Raw genomic sequence first — 19635 nt, forward strand, 5'->3', positions numbered from 1 at the left:
ACCTACTCATGCATCTGTCCAGACGCATCTTAAATGAATCTACCGTGGCTGCCTCTACCACCTCCTGCTGACGACGCGTTCCAAACGCCCACCACCCTCTGTGTGAAGTACTTGCCGTGTGTATCCCCTTTAAACTTTCCACCTCTCACCTTGAAAGTGTGACCTCTCGTTATTGAATCCCTCACCCTGGGAAAAAGCTTGTCTCTATCCACCCTGTCTTTACCCTTCATGATTTTATAAACCTCAATCAGGTCCACCCTCAATCTCCTTTTTTCTAATGAAAATAAACCTAACCTACTCAACCTCTCTTCATAGCTAGCACCTTCCATACCAGGCAACATCCTCGTAAACCTTCTCTGCACCCTCTCCAAAACGTCCACATCCTTTTGGTAATGTGGTGACCAGAACTGTACACAGTATTCTAACTGTGGCCGAACCAATGTCTTGTACAATTTTAACATGACTTGCCAGCTCTTATACTCAATAGCCCATCCAATGAAGGCAAGCATATTGTATGCCTTCTTGACAACTCAATCCACCTGTGCAGCCACCTTCAGGATACAATGGACCTGCACTCCCAGATCTCTCTGCCCATCAACTTTTCCCAAGGCTCTTCCATTCATTGTATAATTTGTTCTAGAATTAGACTTGCCTAAATGCATCACCTCACATTTGTCTGGATTGAACTCCATCTGCCACTTTTCCGCCCAACTCTCCTGTATTCTCTGACAGTCTCTTATGCTTTCTGCTACTCCACCAATCTTCGTTACATCTGCAAACTTGCTGTTCATACCAACAGTGCCCTCTTCCAGATCATTAATGTATATTACAAACAACAGTGGCCCCAACACTGACCCCTGTGGAACTTAATAGAGTTCTTTGAGGAAGTGACCAAGTTATTAGATGAAGGAAGGGCTGTTGATGTCATATGCATGGACTTTAGTAAGGCGTTTGATAAGGTTCCCCATGGTAGACTAATGGAGAAAGTGAAGTCACATGGTGTGCAGGGTGTTCTAGCTAGGTGGATAAAGGACTGGTTGAACAACAGGAGACTGGTCACTTTTCTCCATTTCAAGAAACTTCCTTCAACTACTACTCTCTGTCTCCTGTTGTTCAACCAGTCCTTTATCCACCTAGCTAGAACACCCTGCACACCATGTGACTTCACTTTCTCCATTAGTCTACCATGGGGAACCTTATCAAACGCCTTACTAAAGTCCATGCATATGACATCAACAGCCCTTCCTTCATCTAATAACTTGGTCACTTCCTCAAAGAACTCTATTAAGTTGGTAAGGCACGATCTCCCCCGCACAAAACCATGTTGCCTATCACTGATAAGCCCATTCGTTTCTAAATATAAATAGATCTTATCCCTCAGTACCTTCTCCAACAACTTTCCCACCATCAACGTCAGGCTCACTGGTCTGTAGTTACCCGGAATATCCCTACTACCCTTCTTGTACAGGGGGACAACATGAGAAACCTTCCAGTCCTCGGGCACCTCACCTGTATTTAAGGATGCCACAAAGATATCTGTCAGGGCCCCAGCTATTTCCCCTCTCGCCTCCCTCAGCAACCTGGGCTCGATCCCATCCAGTCCTGGGGATTTGTCCACCTTAATAACCTCTAGCCTGCCCAACACATCTTCCCTACTTATGTCAATGTGATCCAGACTAATCAAACTTCTATCTGTCATCTCAATATTCATCATGTTCCTCTCCTCAGTGAACACTGATCCAAAGTAATCATTCAGAATCTCACGGGTTCTCTCAGGTTCGACACATAGCTTCCTTCATTATTCTTTAGTGGACCAATCCTTTCTCTAGTTATCCATTTGCTTCTTATATAAGAATAAAATGCTTAGGATTCTCCTTAATTCTGCTCGCTAAAGCTATTTCATGACCCCTTTTCGCATGCTTGATTCCTCGTTTAAGACTTGTCCTACTCTTCCGATATTCCTCCAAGGCCCGTTCTGTTTTTAGCTGCCTAGACCTTATGTATGCTTCCCTTTTTCTCTTGGCTAGTCGTACAATTTCTCCTGTCATCCACGGTTCACCAATCTTGCCCTTCCTCTCCTTTGCCTTCAACGGGACATGCCTATCCTACACTATCTTTAACCTATCTTTGGAAGCCTCCCATATCGCAAATGTGGACGTCCCTTCAAATAGCTGTTGTTTGACTAGCTTGTGGCACAGCTGTTCATATTTTGGCACTATGCTCCACATGTTTGTAAGGAGTTGAGTTTGCCATTGTTACTTTCAGTGACTAGGTTAGTGTCAGATGGTAGGCCTGCTTTGACTCCTTTCTTTAGACTTTGTGTCAGTTGTTGATATAACTGAGTTTCTTGATATGTCATTTCAGGGAGCACTTTAAAGTCTACCTCATTGCTGTGGGTCTGGAATAATATGAAGGCCAGACCATGTACGGATGGCAGATGTCCTTCCCTAAAAGGAAGGTGAACCAGATGGATTTTTATGATTATTGCAGTTGTAGCATCGTTGTCATTAAATGAGCTTTTAGATTCCAGATTTTGTTCAGGTTTCACATTTTATCCTTAATTCACCATCTCCTACTATTGGAATTGTCCCCAGAGCGATAGCTTGAGACCTAGTGTAGCAACATTACTGCTTATGTCATCACCTTCCCTGTTTCAGATTCTCTTTCTTCAGCGCCAGGAATGGGATGGAGAGAATTCATGCTTCAAGTTGCTAGAGCATGGGAAGCATTCAGGTTGGAGGAGTTGTTTCTCAAGGATTCTCTCCATCCCATGGAAAAGGGCAATTGTTCTTTCACTGGAGAGAAATCAGCGTTATCTTTTCAGGTCCAATGACCCTCCTTCAGAACAATTCTAAAAGGTTACTGGACCCTAAACGTTAACTTTGATTTCTCTCCACACATGAAGCTAGATGTGCTGAGTTTTTCTGGCTATACTTATTTTTTATTCTGATTTCCAATGTCTGTAGTTCTTTTGGTTTATTGTTCTTTCATTTGTTGCTAGAGTGGTTGGGAAGGCTTTAAACTAATATGGCAGGAGGCTGGAAACCTGTTAAGGAATCAGAGCAAGGGGAATCCAGAACAAGTTCAAAAGACAGCAAGGGAATAAGAAAAGGTGATAGGTTTTATAAGGGAAATTAGAGCTAATGTGAGAACTCAGGAAGATGCATGCTAAGTGTCCAGAAAAACAGACCTGAGGAGTGGGAGCAATTTAGAATTCAGTGAAGGACAAAGGTATTGATTAAGAAAGGGAAAATAGATTATGGAGTAAGCTTGCAGGGACCATTAAAAACTGACTGTAAAGGTTTATGCATGTATCTAAAGAGAAAAGGATGACTGACGGCAGTTAAATGTAGACCCCTTACAGTCAGAAATAGAGGAATTTCTAATGGAGCACAAAGAAATGGCTGACCAGTGAAGTATATACTTTGGTTCTGTGTTTACAAATAACATAGAAATATTGAGGAACACAGGATTTTATGAGAGGGAGGAACTAAAGACAATCAATATCAGTAGTTGGGAAGATTGAGATTGATGCTTGATAAATCCCTAGCCTGGTAATCTTTATTCCAGAATCCTTAAGGAGGTGGCCTCAGAAATATTGAATGCGTTGTTGGACACCTTCCAAGATCCATTGACTCTGGAGCAGAACCAACAGATTGGAGGGTAGCCAATGTCACCCCTCTGTTTAGAAATGGAGGTAGAGAGTAAATAGCCTGATGAAAGGCTCTTTCCTGAAACATTGATTCTCCTGCTCCTCGGATGCTTTTCCAGCATCACACGCTCGACTCTAATCTCCAGCATCTGCAGTCTTTACTTTCTCCTCGTAAATAACCAATAAACCTGACTTCAGTAGCAGAGAAAATGCTGGACCATAAGGCCATCTGGCCCTTCGAGACCACTCTTTGATCTTTTCGTGGTCCCAGCTGCACCTTACCTGCCTTTTTGCCATAACCCTTAATTTCTGAAGTTCAAAAGATTATCTGTCTTAGCTTTAAAATCATTTTCTGAGGTATCTTCAACTCCTTCACTGGGCAGGGAATTCCACAGACTCACAACCCTGTATGTGAAAAAAAATCCTTCACCATTCAGTCCTAAATCTGCTGCTTCTAATTTTGAGGCTATGCCTTCTTGTACTAGTTTTACCTGCCAGTGGAAACTCTTTACTTCATAATTTTATGTGTTTCAATACGATCCCCCCTCACTTTATGGGCGGCACGGTGGCACAGTGGTTAGCACTGCTGCCTCACAGCGCCAGAGACCCGGGTTCAATACCCGCCTCAGGCGACTGACTGTGTGGAGTTTGCACGTTCTCCCCGTGTCTGCGTGGGTTTCCTCCGGGTGCTCCGGTTTCCTCCGACAGTCCAAAAATGTACAGGTCAGGTGAATTGGCCAAGCTAAATTGCCCGTAGTGTTAGGTAAGGGGTAAATGTAGGGGAATGGGTGGGTTGCGCTTCGGCGGGTTGGTGTGGACTTGTTGGGCCGAAGGGCCTGTTTCCACACAGTAAGTAATCTAATCTAATCTAATCTAATCTAATCACTCTTCTAAATTCCAATGAATATAATTCCAGTCTACCTCATACACCAATCCCCTCAACTCTGGAATCAACCAAGTGAACCTCATCTGCACCTCCTCTAGTGCCAGGACATCCTTTCTGACATAAGGAAACCAAAACTGCACGCAGGTGTGGCCTCACCAGCACCCTGTACAGCTGCAACATAACCTCCCTGCTTTTAAACTCAATCCTTCTAACAATGAAGGACAAAATTCCATTTGGTTTCCTAATTAAAATACAACATTCCTTGTACCTGCAGACCAATCTTCTGTGATTCATGCACAAGGACACCCAGGTCCCTCTGCGCAGCAGCATGCTGCAAGCTTTTACCGTTCAAGTAATAGTCCTTTTTACTGGTATTCCTCCCAAAATGGATGACTTCACATTTATTAATATTGTATTCCATCTGCCAGATCTTTGCCCACTCGCCACAACTACGTCCCTCTGCAACGTTTCACAGTACTTTGCACATTTGCTCTACCATTCATCTTAGTGCCATCTGCAAACTTTGACACGCTGCATGGTCCCCAACTCCAAATCATCTATGAAACTGATCCCTGAAGTACACCACTAGTCACTGATCATCAACCAGAAAGCACTCATTTATCCCACTCATTTCTTGTAGTTAACTAATTCTCTATCCATGCTAATACATTATCCTTAGCGCCATGCATCTTTATCTTTTTGTGGCACCTTGACAAATCCCTCTAGATACACCACATCTCCTGGGTCCCCATTGTCCACTGTTCTCGTAATGTCTTCATAGAAATCCAGTAGATGACTTAAGCATGACCTGCCTTTCTTGAACCCATGCTGCATCTGCCCAACGGGACAATTTCTGTCGAAATGTCTTGTTGTTCCTTCCCTGATAATAGATTCAAGCATTTTCCCCACTGCAGAATTAAGCTAATTTGTCTATAATTCCCAACTTTTGTCTACCTCCTTTTTTTAAGTGGTGTCATATTTGCTGGTTTCCATTCTGCTAGAACTGTCACAGAGTCCAGCAAATTTTGGAAAATTATCACAAGTGCATTTTCTATTTCTCCTGCCATCTCTTTTAAGTAGGTAAAAACAATGACTGCATATGCTGGAAACCAGATTCTGGATTAGTGGTGCTGGAAGAGCACAGCAGTTCAGGCAGCATCCGAGGAGCTTCGAAATCGACGTTTCGGGCAAAAGCCCTTCATCAGAAATCAAGGCAGTGAGCCTGAAGCGTGGAGAGATAAGCTAGAGGAGGGTGGGGGTGGGGATAGAGTAGCATAGAGTACAATGGGTGAGTGGGGGAGGGGATGAAGATGATAGGTCAGGGAGGAGAGGGTGGAGTGGATAGGTGGAAAAGGAGATAGGCAGGTAGGACAAGTCCGGACAAGTCATGAGGACAGTGCTGAGCTGGAAATTTGTAACTAGGGTGAGGTGGGGGAAGGGGAAATGAGGAAACTGGTGAAGTCCACATTGATGCCCTGGGGTTGAAGTGTTCTGAGGCGGAAGATGAGGCGTTCTTCCTCCAGGCGCCTGGAGGATGAGGGAGCAGCGGTGGAGGAGGCCCAGGACCTCCATATCCTCGGCAGAGTGGGAGGGGGAGTTGAAATGTTGGGCCACGGGGCGGTGTGGTTGATTGGTGCGGGTGTCCCAGAGATGTTCCCTAAAGTGCTCTGCTAGGAGGCGCCCAGTCTCCCCAATGTAGAGGAGACCGCATCGGGAGCAACGGATACAATAAATGATATTAGTGGATGTGCAGATAAAACTTTGATGGATGTGGTAGGCTCCGTTCGGGCCTTGGATGGAGGTGAGGGAGGAGGTGTGGGCACAGGTTTTACAGTTCCTGCGGTGGCAGGGGAAAGTGCCAGGATGGGAGGGTGGGTTGTAGGGGGGCGTGGACCTGACCAGGTAGTCACGGAGGGAATGGTCTTTGTGGAAGGCGGAAAGGGGTGGGGAGGGAAATATATTCCTGGTGGTGGGGTCTGTTTGGAGGTGGCGGAAATGTCGGCGGATGATTTGGTTTATGCGAAGGTTGGTAGGGTGGAAGGTGAGCACCAGGGGCTTTCTTCCTTGTTACGGTTGGAGGGATGGGGTCTGAGGGCGGAGGTGCGGGATGTGGATGAGATGCGTTGGAGGGCATCTTTAACCACGTGGGAAGAGAAATTGCGGTCTCTAAAGAAGGAGGCCATCTGGTGTGTTCTGTGGTGGCACTGGTCCTCCTGGGAGCAGATACGGTGGAGGTGGAGGAATTGGGAATATGGGATGGCATTTTTGCAGGAGGTAGGGTGGGAAGAGGTGTAATCCAGGTAGCTGTGGGAGTCGGTCGGTTTGTAAAAAAAATGTCAGTGTCAAGTCGGTCGTCATTAATGGAAATGGAGAGGTCCAGGAAGGGGAGGGAGGTGTCAGAGATGGTCCAGGTAAATTTAAGGTCAGGGTGGAATGTGTTGGTGAAGTTGATGAATTGCTCAACCTCTTCACGGGAGCACGAGGTGGCGCCAATGCAGTCATCAATGTAGCGGAGGAAGAGGTGGGGAGTGGTGCCGGTGTAATTACGGAAGATCAACTGCTCTACATAGCCAGCAAAGAGACAGGCATAGCTGGGGCCCATACGTGTGCCCATGGCTACCCCTTTGGTCTGGAGGAAGTGGGAGGATTCAAAGGAGAAATTGTTAAGGGTGAGGACCAGTTCGGCCAAACGAATGAGAGTGTCTTTGGAAGGGTACTGTTGGGGACGTCTTGAGAGGAAAAAATGGAGGGCTTGGAGGCCCTGGTCATGGCGGATGTAGGTGTAGAGGGATTGGATATCCATGGTGAAGATGAGGCGTTGGGGTCCGGGGAAACGGAAGTCTTGGGGGAGGTGGAGGGCGTGGGTGGTGTCTCGAACGTATGTGGGGAGTTCCTGGACGAGGGGGGATAGGACAGTGTTGAGGTAGGTAGAGATGAGTTCAGTGGGACAGGAGCATGCTGAGACAATGGGTGGGCCAGGGTGGTCACGCTTGTGGATCTTGGGAAGGAGGTAGAACCGGGCAGTGCGGGGTTCCCGGACTATGAGGTTGGAAGCTGTGGGTGAGAGATCTCCTGAGGTGATGAGGTTCTGTATGGTCTGGGAGATGCTGGTTTGGTGATGGGAGATGGGGTCATGGTCGAGGGGACAGTAGGAAGAGGTGTCCTCGAGTTGGCGTTTCGCTTCAGCGGTGTAGAGGTCAGTGCGCCAGACTACCACTGCATCCCCTTTCTCCGCTTGCTTGATGGTGAGGTCGGGATTGGAGCAGAGGGATTAGAGGGCTGCGCGTTGTGAGGGTGAGAGGTTGGAGTGGGGGAGGTGGGTAGACAGGTTGAGGCGGTTAATGTCCAGCAGTTGGAAATGAAGAGGTCGAGGGCAGGTAATAGGCCAGCGCGGGGTGTCCAGGTGGATGCAGTGTGTTGGAGGTGGGCGAAGGGATCCTCGGATGCCTGCCTTGAAGAAGTTTTCCTCCTCACTCTACAAGAATCTCAGGGAGTCCCTCTCCTACTGTAACTCCCAGGTCATTTACTCTGCCCTGAAGCTCTTCAACCATGTCGTGCCAGCTCAGCCCTGTCCCCATGACTTGTCTGGACTTGTCCTATCTGCCTAGCTCCTTTTCCACCTATCCACTCCACCCTCTCCTCCCTGACCTATCACCTTCATCCCCTCCCCCACTCACCCATTGTACTCTATGCTACTTTCTCCCCACCCCCACCCTCCTCTAGCTTATCTCTCCACGCTTCAGGCTCACTGCCTTTATTCCTGATGAAGGGCTTTTGCCCGAAACTTCGATTTCGAAGCTCCTTGGATGCTGCCTGAACTGCTGTGCTCTTCCCGCACCACTAATCCAGAATCTCTTTTAAGTATCCTGAATGCATTCCATCAGGGCCATGACACTTGTTTTCTTTTAGCTCCATTAGCTTGACAGCCATTACTGCTTTTGTAATAATGATTGTTTCCAAATCCTCTCCTACCTTCATCTACTTGTCAATTACTGGATGTTATTCATGCCCTCCTTTGTGAAGACCAACTCAAAATACCTGTTGAATGCCTCAGCCATTTCCTCATATTACATTAATAAATTCCCCTCTTATAAAAGAGTCCATTATAAAAGACTGAATTGTGGAGCACTTGGAAAACAGTGACAGGATTGGGCAGAGTTGGCATGATATAGCAAAGAGGAATCATGCTTGATAAATGTAATGGAATTTTAGAATTAATGAAGCGAATCAGTTGAATGTGGTTTATTTGGACTTTGAGAAGGCCTTTACCAAAGTCCTGCATTAGTGTGTAAAATTAAAATGCTTGGGATTGGGCTGGTGATGGCGATGCTCAGAGAACTGGTTAACAGACAAGTTACAGTGAAGGAATAAATGAACTGGGAAAAGTCTCAAGGAAGAGCTATTTAATTATAATAACAATAAGTTAACGTGGTATGTCAGGAATATGCACATGACGAGTGAATAGTACACTCTAAAGAAATGGTTTCTGCTGTGTAGCAGATCAAGGAAGGAAAGAGATTTAAGATATCGATAGTTGCATGGTTGTACAAAACTTAAACATTGCTGAAAGGGTGCAGGATGGTGAGGCTTTATGCATTGCATTTATCAAAACGAGGTAGGAAACAAAGGGACACCATTTTATACAGCAAAGAAGAAGGTGCTAATTGGTTGGGCTATGACTGGCGTGGAGATGCAGCCAGAATAATTACCAATCTTAATTCTCAGATCAATCAACCATAGCAATCTATAAATCTACCTCAGATTTTTCTGCAACGGGAAGCTGCCTCAAAAATTTGAACAGTTGAAGCTAGCTATCTCACATTGCTACTATTCAGTAAATCCATGAGGGCTTTCTTCACTCAAAAGGTATTGCTGCCCATTCAAAAAGACATCATGCCAACCACACAATCAAGTAATATAATCTGAGTTGCAGTGCCAGTGTGATGCCAGCTATGTAGGTTGTGTCTCAATGACTGGCAAACTGTATCAAACAGCATATCCTGTTAACTATACAGCTGCAGCGGGCCACTCATGCTCAACTAGCTTATGCTTGCCAACCTGAGAAGTATATCCAATATGATTCTGCAGTTGGACATTGTTTACTTTTTAAAAAAACCCAGGTTGTGCTTAGATTTACTCTGGAAAACAATTTAAAGTCATCAGTTGGGATTATAGTGTGATCATTCAAGCCAGAAGCTACATCTATAAATACAGCCGACCCAATTATGTAGGTAAAAGGAATTTGTGTGTACACTATACCTTTTTCCAAACAAAAAACATCCTGGAAACATCAAATCTCTGCTGAATCCCCATGATAACGCCCTGACCAATCAGTGTCTACATGCCCAGTCTGAAATGTGACATTAGAACATAGAACATTACAGCGCAGAACAGAGCCTTCGGCCCTCAATGTTGCGCCGACCTGTGGAACCAGTCTGAAACCCACCTAACCTACACTATTCCATTCTCCTCCATATGCCTATCCAATGAACATTCAAATGCCTTTCAAGTTGGCGAGTCTACTACTGTTGCAGGCAGGGCGTTCCATGCCCCTACTACTCACTGAGTAAAAAAACTACTTCCTGACATCTGTCCTATGTCTATCACCCCTCAATTTAAAGCTATGTCTCCTTGTGCTAGCCATCACCATCCGAGGAACAAGGCTCTCACTGTCCACCCTATCTAACTCTCTGATTATCTCATGTCTAAGTTAAGTCACTTCTCAACCTTCTCTCTAATGAAAACAGTCTTAAGTCCCTCAGCCTTTCCTCATAAGACCTTCCCTCCATACCAGGCAACATCCGAATAGATCTTCTCTGAACCCTTTCCAAAGCTTCCACATCCTTCTTGTAATGCGGTGACCAGAACTGGATGCAGTACTCCAAGTGTGGCCACATTGTTGAGGGTTTTTTTTAGACCGTGAATGGAATGAGAGACAGAGACAGTAAAAAGGCCTCCGGTACCAGGTAGGCAAAAGGATGGTACCAAGTGGGCAGGTGCGAGGGTACCAAGTGGGCAGGTGCCAACTAAGTGATGGTATTCTTAGGATAGGTCAGGATGAGTCAGGATGAGAAATCTGGTCTGGTGGGGGCAGAGGAGTGGTGTTGTTAGGTGAGGGGTGATTGGAGAGAGAGAGAGAGGGGGGCATGAGGCTCCTGGCCAGTATTCCCTCTCATTGTCTTTCTGGCTGTCTTTATTCAGAGAACTTGCTGTTACGGGTTTCTGAGCTGAAGCTACGGCATTGAGTGGAAGTGGCTTTCTTATACCATATCATAACAGGCAGCTCAACATTTTCAGAATACAAGTATTAATATGTTTAACATTTGCACAGTATAGTTAATGGATCATTAATGTACCTGGCATTTACAGGGTGCTGTTACCAGTTCATTGAAATTATTCTTCTTTCCGTGGTTTTGATGGTTTGTTTTTGTTTTCTGTAAAATACTTGAAACTGACAGACTCAGGCAGGTACTTGAGAATTGTCTGTTCTGTTAAGTGATTTAGACCATATGTATACGCTCTGCAGTTACCCCGCTGTTGTGTGTTCAAGAGCTTTTACTATGCTAGATGGTCATGCCTATCTGCTCTCTTTAGTTCTCTTTGTATCACTTGTTGTTGCTGGAAACTTTGATTCTGATCAAATGAAGTTTTCCTGATACAATCTTTGATTCTTTCCCACCCTGTGGGTTTCTGCTGAACTCCACAACTGCAGTTATGGGCTGTTTCAATTTGGTCAAACTTGTGATTGTAAAATATACTACCGAACTGTGATTTTATGAATGGATGAATGAGACCATGACTGGGATGCCTATTTTATGGGTTGCTTGGTCATTGATGGATAGATTGGACAGCAGATTTTAGAAATATTCAGATGTAACAGAGTTATTGCTCTGGGTGACTTCAACGGACCCAATATTGATTGGATCCTCTTTAGTGCAGGTGGCTTGGATGGAGCCAATTTTTGTCAGGTGTGCCCAGGAGGGGTTCCTGACTCAAAATTAGATAGGCCAACGTGGGCGGAGGCTATACTGGATTTGGTGCTTGGCAACAAGCCAGGCCAGGTGTCAGATATCTCCAGTGGGAGAGCATTTTGGTGAAAATGACCACAACTGTCTCACCGTTACCATAGCCATGGAGAGGGATAGCAGCAGACACTATGGGAAGGTATTTAATTGGGGAAGGTGAAATTATACTGCTATTGAAAGGAGCTGTGGAGTATAAGTTGGGAACAATTGTTCCATGGGAAAGGCACAACAAACGTGGAGGTTGTTTAAGAGAACTTGTTGAGAGTGTTGGATAATTTTGTCCTACTGAGCCAGACAAGGAATAATAAGGAGCCTTTGATGACAAGAGCAGAGGAGCCTCCTGTCAAAAGGAAGAAGGAAGCTTTAAGGTTGAGGAAGAAAGGATCTAATACAGGTTTAGAGAATTGCAGGGTAGCTAGGAAAGAACTCCAAAATGGACAGAGGAAAGCTTGGTGGGGGCACAAAAAAAGCCTTGGTGGAAAGGATTAAGGAAAACACAAAGGCGTTCTTCACCTATGTGAGGAATAAGAGAATGATCAGAGAGAGGGCAAGGCCATTCAGGGATAGTGGAAGAAACTTGTGCCCTGAAGTCTGAAGAGGTACGGGAGGCCCTAATGAGTTTTTTTGCTTCCGTATTCACTTGAGAGAGGGACCTTGTTGATAGTGAGAATACTGTGGACCAGGTTAATAGGTTTGAACAGATTAATATTAAGAAACTAGAAGTGCTGCAAATTCTTGGAAGTATCAAGACAGCTATATCCCCAGAGCCGAACCAGATATATCCAAGATTGCTACGTCCCTGGCAATGACCTTTGCATTCTCACTCTCCACGGAAGTAGTACTGGCTGATTGGAGGGAGGTGAATGTTGTTCCTCTGTTCAAGAAAAGGAATTGGAAAATTCTGGGGAATTACAGACCAGTCAGTCTTACATCTGTGGTAAGCAAGGTACTGGAAAGGATTCTGAGAGATAGGATTTATGACTATTTGGAAGAGCATAGTTTGATTAAAGATAGTCAGCATGGCTTTGTGAGGGGCAGGTCATGCCTTAGAAGCCTTATTGAGTTCTTTGAGGATGTGACAGCTCAGTACTTGGGGACGACAATGTTGTGGCCATAACGGAGATGTGGGTTTCACTGGGGCAGGAATGGTTGCTTGATGTTACAGGGTTTAGAACATTTAGAAAGAACAGGGAGGGTGGAAAAAGAGGAGGGGGTGTAGTATTGTTAACCAGAGAGTGCATCACAGCTACAGAAATGAAGGTTGTTGAGGAAGGTTTGTCTACTGAGTCAGTATGGGTGGAAGTTAGGAATAGCAAGGGGACAGACACCATTGGGAGTTTTCTACAGACCCCCTAATAGCAGTAGAGAGATTGAAGATCTCATAGGCAGGCAGATTCTGGAAAAATGCAAAAGTAGCAGGGTTGTTGTATGGGTGATTTCAACTTTCCCAATATCGACTGGAATCACCTTCGTGCAGATGATTTGGATGGAGCCATTTTTGTCAGGTGTGTTCAGGAGGGTTTCCTTACTCAATATGTCGACAGACCGACGAGGGGAGAGGCCGCTTTGGATTTGGTGCTCGGCAATGAGCCAGGATAGGTGTCAGGTCTTGCAGTGGGAGAGCACTGGTGAAAGTGACCACAACTGCCTCACAATTAGCATCTGAACTCAGATTTCTCCAGTTTCCTCATTTCCCCTCCCCCCCACCTTGTCTCAGTCAAATCCCTTGAACTCAGCACCGCCTTCCTAACCTGCAATCTTCTTCCTGACCTCTCCGCCCCCACTCCACTCCGGCCTATCACCCTCACCTTGACCTCCTTCCACCTATCGCATTTCCAACGCCCCTCCCCCAAGTCCCTCCTCCCTACCTTTTATCTTAGCCTGCTTGGCACACCTTCCTCATTCCTGAAGAAGGGCTTATGCCAGAAACATCGATTCTCCTGTTCCTTGGATGCTGCCTGACCTGCTGCGCTTTTCCAGCAACACATTTTCAGCTCACAATTAGCATAGCCTTGGAGAATGAAAGGAGCAATTAGTGAGGCAAGATATTTAATTGGGGAAAAGGAAATTATGACACTATCAGACAGGAGTTGGGAAGTACAGACTGGGAGCAATTGTTCCACGAAAGGGTACAACAGACATGTGGAGACGACTTCAGGAGCAGTTGTTGTGAGTGATACACGTATTTATTCCTCTGAGACAGGTAAGAAGGGGTAACATTAAGGAATCTTGAATGACAAGATCAGAGGAACTTCTTGTCAAAAGGAAGAAGGCAGCTTACGTAAGGTGGAGGAAGCAAGGATCTAGCACAGCTTTAGAGGATTACAGGCTTAATAGAAAGGAGCTCAGCAATGGACTGAGGAGAGCCAGGAGGGGGCACAAAAAAGGCTTGGCAAGAGGGATTAGGGAGATCCCAAAGGCATTTTACTCATATGTGAGGGATAGGAGAATGATCAGAGAGAAGGTAGGGCCGATCAGGGATAGTATAGGGAACTTGTGCGTGGAGTCTGAGCAGATAGGGGAAGCCCTAAATGAGTTTTTTGCTTCGGTTTTCACCAAGGAAAGGGAACTTGTTGTGAATGAAAACTTTGAGGAGCTGGGAAACGGGCTTGACCAGCTCAAGATTGACGAAGTTGATGTGTTGGAAACTTTGGAAAACATTAAGATTGATAAGTCCCCAGGGCCAGACCAGATTTATCTTAGGCTGCTCCGGGAAGTGAGAAAGGAGGTTGCTAAGCTGCTGGTGAGGTTATTTGCCTCCTCACTCTCCACAGGAGTCGTACTGGAGGATTGGAAGGAGGTGAATGTTGTTCCTCTTTTCAAGAAGAGTAATAGGGAAATCCCTGGCAATTACACACCAGTCAGTCTTTTGTGTGTGCTAGGAGAAAGTGAGGACTGCAGATGCTGGAGATCAGAGCTGAAAAATGTGTTGCTGGAAAAGCGCAGCAGGTCAAGCAGCATCCAAGGAGCAGGAGAATCGACATTTCGGGCATAAGCCCTTCTTCAGGAATGAGGAAGGTGTGCCAAGCCCTTCTTCAGGAATGAGGAAGGTGTGCCAAGCAGGCTAAGATAAAAGGTAGGGAGGAGGGACTTGGGGGAGGGTGTTGGGAATGCGATAGGTGGAAGGAGGTTAAGGTGAGGGTGATAGGTCAGAGAGGGGCTGGGGAAGGAGAGGTCGGGAAGAAGATTGCAGGTCAAGAAGGCGGTGCTGAGTCAGAGGGTTGGGACTGAGATAAGGTGGGGGGAGGGGAAATGAAGCTGGAGAAATCTGCATTCATCCCTTGTGATTGGAGGGTTCCGAGGCGGAAGATGAGGCGCTCTTCCTCCAGGCGTCGTGTTGCCATGGTCTGGCGATGGAGGAGGCCAAGGACCTGCATTTCCTTGGCGGAGTGCGAGGGGGAGTTAAAGTGTTCAGTCACGGGGCGGTTGGGTTGGTTGTTGCGGGTGTCCCAGAGGTGTTCTCTGGGCGCAAGTTTTGCATTTCGTGCGGTTGGAGGGGAAGGTGCCGGGATATATTTCCCTCCCCTCCCCAATCAGCGCTCCGGAAAGACCACTCCTTCCGCGACTCCCTCGTCAGGTCCACACCCCCCACCAACCCAACGTCCACTCCCGCTACCTTCCCCTGCAACCACAAGAAGTGCAAAAAGAGGTCCACACCTCCCCCCTCACCTCCCTCCAAGGCCCCAAGGGATCCTTCCATATCCTTTGCAAATTCACCTGCACCTCCACACACCATTTACTGCATCCGCTGCACCCGATGTGGCCTCCTCTACATTGGGGAGACAGGCCGCCTACTTGCAGAACATTTCACAGAACACCTCTGGGACATCTGCACCAACCAACCCAACCGCCCTGTGGCTTAACCCTTTAACTCCCCTTCCCACTCCGCCAAGGACATGCAGGTCCTTGGCCTCCTCCATCGCCAGACCATGGCAACACGACGCCTGGAGGAAGAGCGCCTCATCTTCCTCTAAGGCACACTCCAACCACAAGGGATGAATGCAGATTTCTCCAGCTTCCTCATTTCTCCTCCCCCCCCACCTTTTCTCAGTCCCAACCCTCAGACTCAATACCGCCTTCTTGACCTGCAATCTTCTTCCCGACCTCTCCACCCCCTCTCCGGCCTATCACCCTCACCTTAACCTCCTTCCACCTATCGCATTCCCAACACACCTCCCCCAAGTTCCTCCTCCCTACCTTGTATCTTAGCCTGCTTGGTACACTTTCCTCATTCCTGAAGAAGGGCGTATGCCCAAAACGTCGATTCTCCTGCTCCTTGGATGCTGCCTGACCTACTGCGCTTTTCCAGCAACACATTTTTCAGTTCTTACGTGTGTGCTCAAAGAATAAAGAACAAAGAAAATTTACAGCCCAGGAACTGACCCTTCGGCCTTCCAATCCTGAGCCAATATAAATATACTGTCTAAACCAGCAAAGTTTTGGAAAGAATTCTGAAGGATAGGATTTAGGACCATTTGGCAAAACATAGTGTGATTAAAGGCAGTCAGCATGGCTTTGTGAGGGGCAGGTCATGCCTCACAAATCTTATTGAGTTCTTTAAGGATGTGACAAGACAGGTTGACAAAGGTCGAGCAGTGGATGCGGTGTATATGGATTTAATCAAGGCATTTGATAGGGTTCCCCACGGTAGGCTCATTCATAAAGTCAGGAAGTATGGGATACAGGGAGATTTAGCGATCTGGGTTCAGAATTGGCTGGCTGACAGAAGGTAGAGAGTGGTTGTAGATGGAAAGTATTCTGCCTGGAGGACAGTGTTGAGTGGGGTCTGCAGGGCTCTGTTCTTGGGCCTGTGCTCTTTGTAGCTTTTATTAATGACTTGGATGAGGAAGTTGAGGGGTGGGTTAGTAAATTTGCAGATGACACTAAGGTTGGAGGTGTCGTCGATAGTATCGAGGGCTATTGCAGGCTGCAGCGTGACATAGACAGGATGCAGAGCTGGGCTGAGAAATGGCAGATGGAGTTCAACCTGGATAAATGTGAAGTGATGCATTTTGGAAGGTCGAACTTGAATGTAGGATTAAAGACAGGATTCTTGGCAGTGTGAATGAACGTAGGGATCTGGGTGTGGAAGTAGATAGATCCCTGAAAGTAGCCACCCAAGTTGATGGGGTTATTAAGAAAGCATATGGTGTTTTGGCTTTCATTAACAGGGGAATCGAGTTTAAGAGCCGCGAGGTTTTGCTGCAGCTCTACAAGTCCCTGGTGAGACCACACTAGGAACAATGTGTCCAGTTCTGGTCGCCCTATTATAAGCAAGATATAGAGGCTTTGGAGAGGGTGCAAGGAAGCTTTACCAGGATGCTGCCTGGACTAGAGGGCTTGCCTTATGAAGAAAGATTGAATAAGCTTGGACTTTTCTCTCTGGAGAGAAGGAGGAAGAGAGGTGATCTGATCGAGGTGTACAAGGTAATGAGAGGAATAGAGAGTCAATAGCCAGAGACTTTTCCCCAGGGCAGGATTGTCTGGTATGAGGGGTCATAATTTGAAGATATTAGGAGGAAGATATAAAGGAGACGTCAGAGGTAGGTTCTTTACGCAGAGAGTTGTGAATGCATGGAACGCGTTGTCAGTGGTGCTGGTGGAAGCAGAATCATTAGGGACATTTAAGCGACTGCTGGACATGCACATGGATAGCAGTGAGTTGAGGGGTCCGTCGGTTAAGTTACGATACTTTACATTAGGATTAAATCTCAGCACAACATTGTGGGCCGTAGGGCCTTTTCTGCGCTGTACTTTTCTATGTTCTATATTCTATGTCTAAGTTGATGAAGGTAGAGAAGTGGATGTGGTGTAGTCTATATTTCAGTAAGACATTTGATAAGGTTCCCCACAGTAGGCTCATTCTGAAAGTTAGGAGGTATGGGATATCGGGAAATGTGGCTGTCAGGATGCAGAATTGGCTGGCCGAACGAAGACTGTGACCAGTAGTGTCCAGTAGGAATTTATTCTTGGGTCTCTGCTCTTTGTAATTCTTATAAATGACTTGGATGAAGTAGTGGAAGGGTAGGTTAATAGGTTTGCCGATGACACAAAGTTGGTGGTGTTGTCGATAGTGTTGAGGGCTATTGCAGGCTACAACATGATATTGGAGGAGAAAGTGAGGGCTGCAGATGCTGGAGATCAGAGCTGAAAATGTGTCGCTGGAAAAGCGCAGCAGGTCAGGCAGCATCCAAGGAACAGAAGAATCAACGTTTTGGGCATAAGCCCTTCTTCAGCTGCCTGACCTGCTGCGCTTTTCCAGCAACACATTTTCAGTACAACATGACATTGGCAGGATGCCAAGCTGGGCTGAGAAGTGGCACATGAGTTCAACCTGGTTAAACGGAAAGTGATTCATTTTGGAAGATCTAATTTGAATGCTGAATGCAGGGTTAAAAAGAGGATTCTTGGCAGTGTGGAGGAACAGCCGGATCTTGGGATCCACGTACATAGTTCCCTCAAAGTTGCCCCCCCAAGCTGATAGGGTTGTTTAGAAGGCGTATGGTTTTTGGCTTTCATTAATGGGGATTGAGTTTAAGAATTGAGGTTTTGCTGCAGCTCTACAAAGCCCTGGTTGGACCACACTTGGAATGTTGTGTCCAGTATTGGTAGTCTCATTAGAGGAAAGATGTAGATGCTTTAGAGAGGGCGCAGAGGAGATATACCAAGATGCTGCCTAGATTGGAGGGTTTGTCTTATGAAGAGGGCATGGTGGCTCAGTGGTTAGCACTGCTGTCTCACAGCGCCAGGAACCCGAGTTCAATTCCCACCTCGGGCAACTGTCTGTGTGGAGTTTGCACATTCTCCCTGTGTCTGCATGGGTTTCCTCTGGGTGCTCCGGTTTCCTCCCACAATCCAAAGATGTCCAGGTCGGATGAATTGGTCATGCTAAATTGCCCATAGTGATAGGTGCATCAGTCGAGGTAAATAGGGGATTGGTCTGGGTAGGTTACTCTTTGGAGGGCCAGTGTGTTTCCACACTGTAGGGAATCTAATCTTTTCACAAGGAGAGAAGAAGGAAGAGAGGTGCCTTGGTGGAGGTGTACAAGGTAATGAGAGGCATAGATAGAGTAGATAGCTAGACTTTTTCCGAGGGCAGAAATGGCTGTCATGAGGCGTAATGATTTTAAGGTGATTGAAGGAAGGTATAGGGGAGATGTCAGAGGGAGGGTCTTTAATTAGAGAGTGGTGAGTGTGTGGAATGCACTGCCAGGGGTGGTGGTAGAGTCAGAGACATTCGGGACATTTAAGCGACTGCTGGACAAGCACATAGACGGCACTAAATTGAGGGGTGTGTAGGTTAGGTTGATCTGAGATTAAGATAAATGTTCGGCACAACATCATGGGCCAAAGGGCCTGTCCTGTGCTATCTTGTTCTGTGACGGCATTGATATTGTTGTTGGAGCTGCATTCATCCAGGTATGCGGAGCCTGTTCCATCACACTCCTGACTTGGGTCTTGTAGATGGTGGATAGGCTTTGGAGAGGTGGGAAGTGCCTCATTAAAGTCTGAGCCTCTGATGTGCTTCATGTTTCCATCACCTCATTTCTTTTCCATCTCTCGAGTACATGTTTGGACCCAAGGTTATTTTGAAGTCAGGAGCTGAGTGACCTTAAACTGCAAAGTTTGTGTTGAGCTCTGACTGAGTAAGTGCCGTTTGATAGCACTGGCCACTTTCCTCATGTTGATGATTGACCATAAACTGTTGGGGAAGCAATTAGCTGGGTTGGATTTATTCTGCTTTTTGTTGGGTGTTTTTTGGATGCTAATATTTGAACAATCTCATGAGTCCTTTCTCATTGCAGTGCCCAATATTAGCCTTGAGGTTCTGAAACCCTCATTCCCAGAGATCCTGCTTGAATCGCATGTCGTCATGATCCGGGTCAGTATATCTCCTCGATGTGAATGTGAAATCAGAAAGACTAATTGCAATTTTTATAGTCTGTTAATCTAGGGCATTGAATAATCCCCTTTTTTTATTTACTGTATCTCTTGAGCTTCCAGTGAGCACTTGGTGGCATTCTGCTCTCCTATGCATGCAGGTCCCTTCCCTCACTCAATTTGTATAGATC

The 19635-nt window shown here is 46.3% G+C and overlaps 1 protein-coding gene across 6 annotated transcripts in view; it reads left to right on the top strand.

Annotated features, from left to right (window-relative positions):
* Positions 1-19635, top strand: part of pomt2 (protein-O-mannosyltransferase 2) — a 228748-nt gene that overhangs the window by 123786 nt on the left and 85327 nt on the right. For all 6 annotated transcript variants that reach the window (XR_015757815.1, XR_015757814.1, XM_043701478.2 and 3 more), the window contains exon 15: positions 19369-19445. Coding sequence is in view for 4 of the 6 variants with exons in the window: in XM_043701478.2 (XP_043557413.2) it covers positions 19369-19445 (77 nt within the window). In the remaining 2 variants the exon portion in view is untranslated. The remainder of the gene's footprint in view (positions 1-19368; positions 19446-19635) is intronic.

This window comes from Chiloscyllium plagiosum, unplaced genomic scaffold, assembly GCF_037043375.1.
Source record: "Chiloscyllium plagiosum isolate Xiang-an unplaced genomic scaffold, Cpla_swu_hap1 HiC_scaffold_8, whole genome shotgun sequence".
Classification (NCBI taxonomy): domain Eukaryota; kingdom Metazoa; phylum Chordata; class Chondrichthyes; order Orectolobiformes; family Hemiscylliidae; genus Chiloscyllium; species Chiloscyllium plagiosum.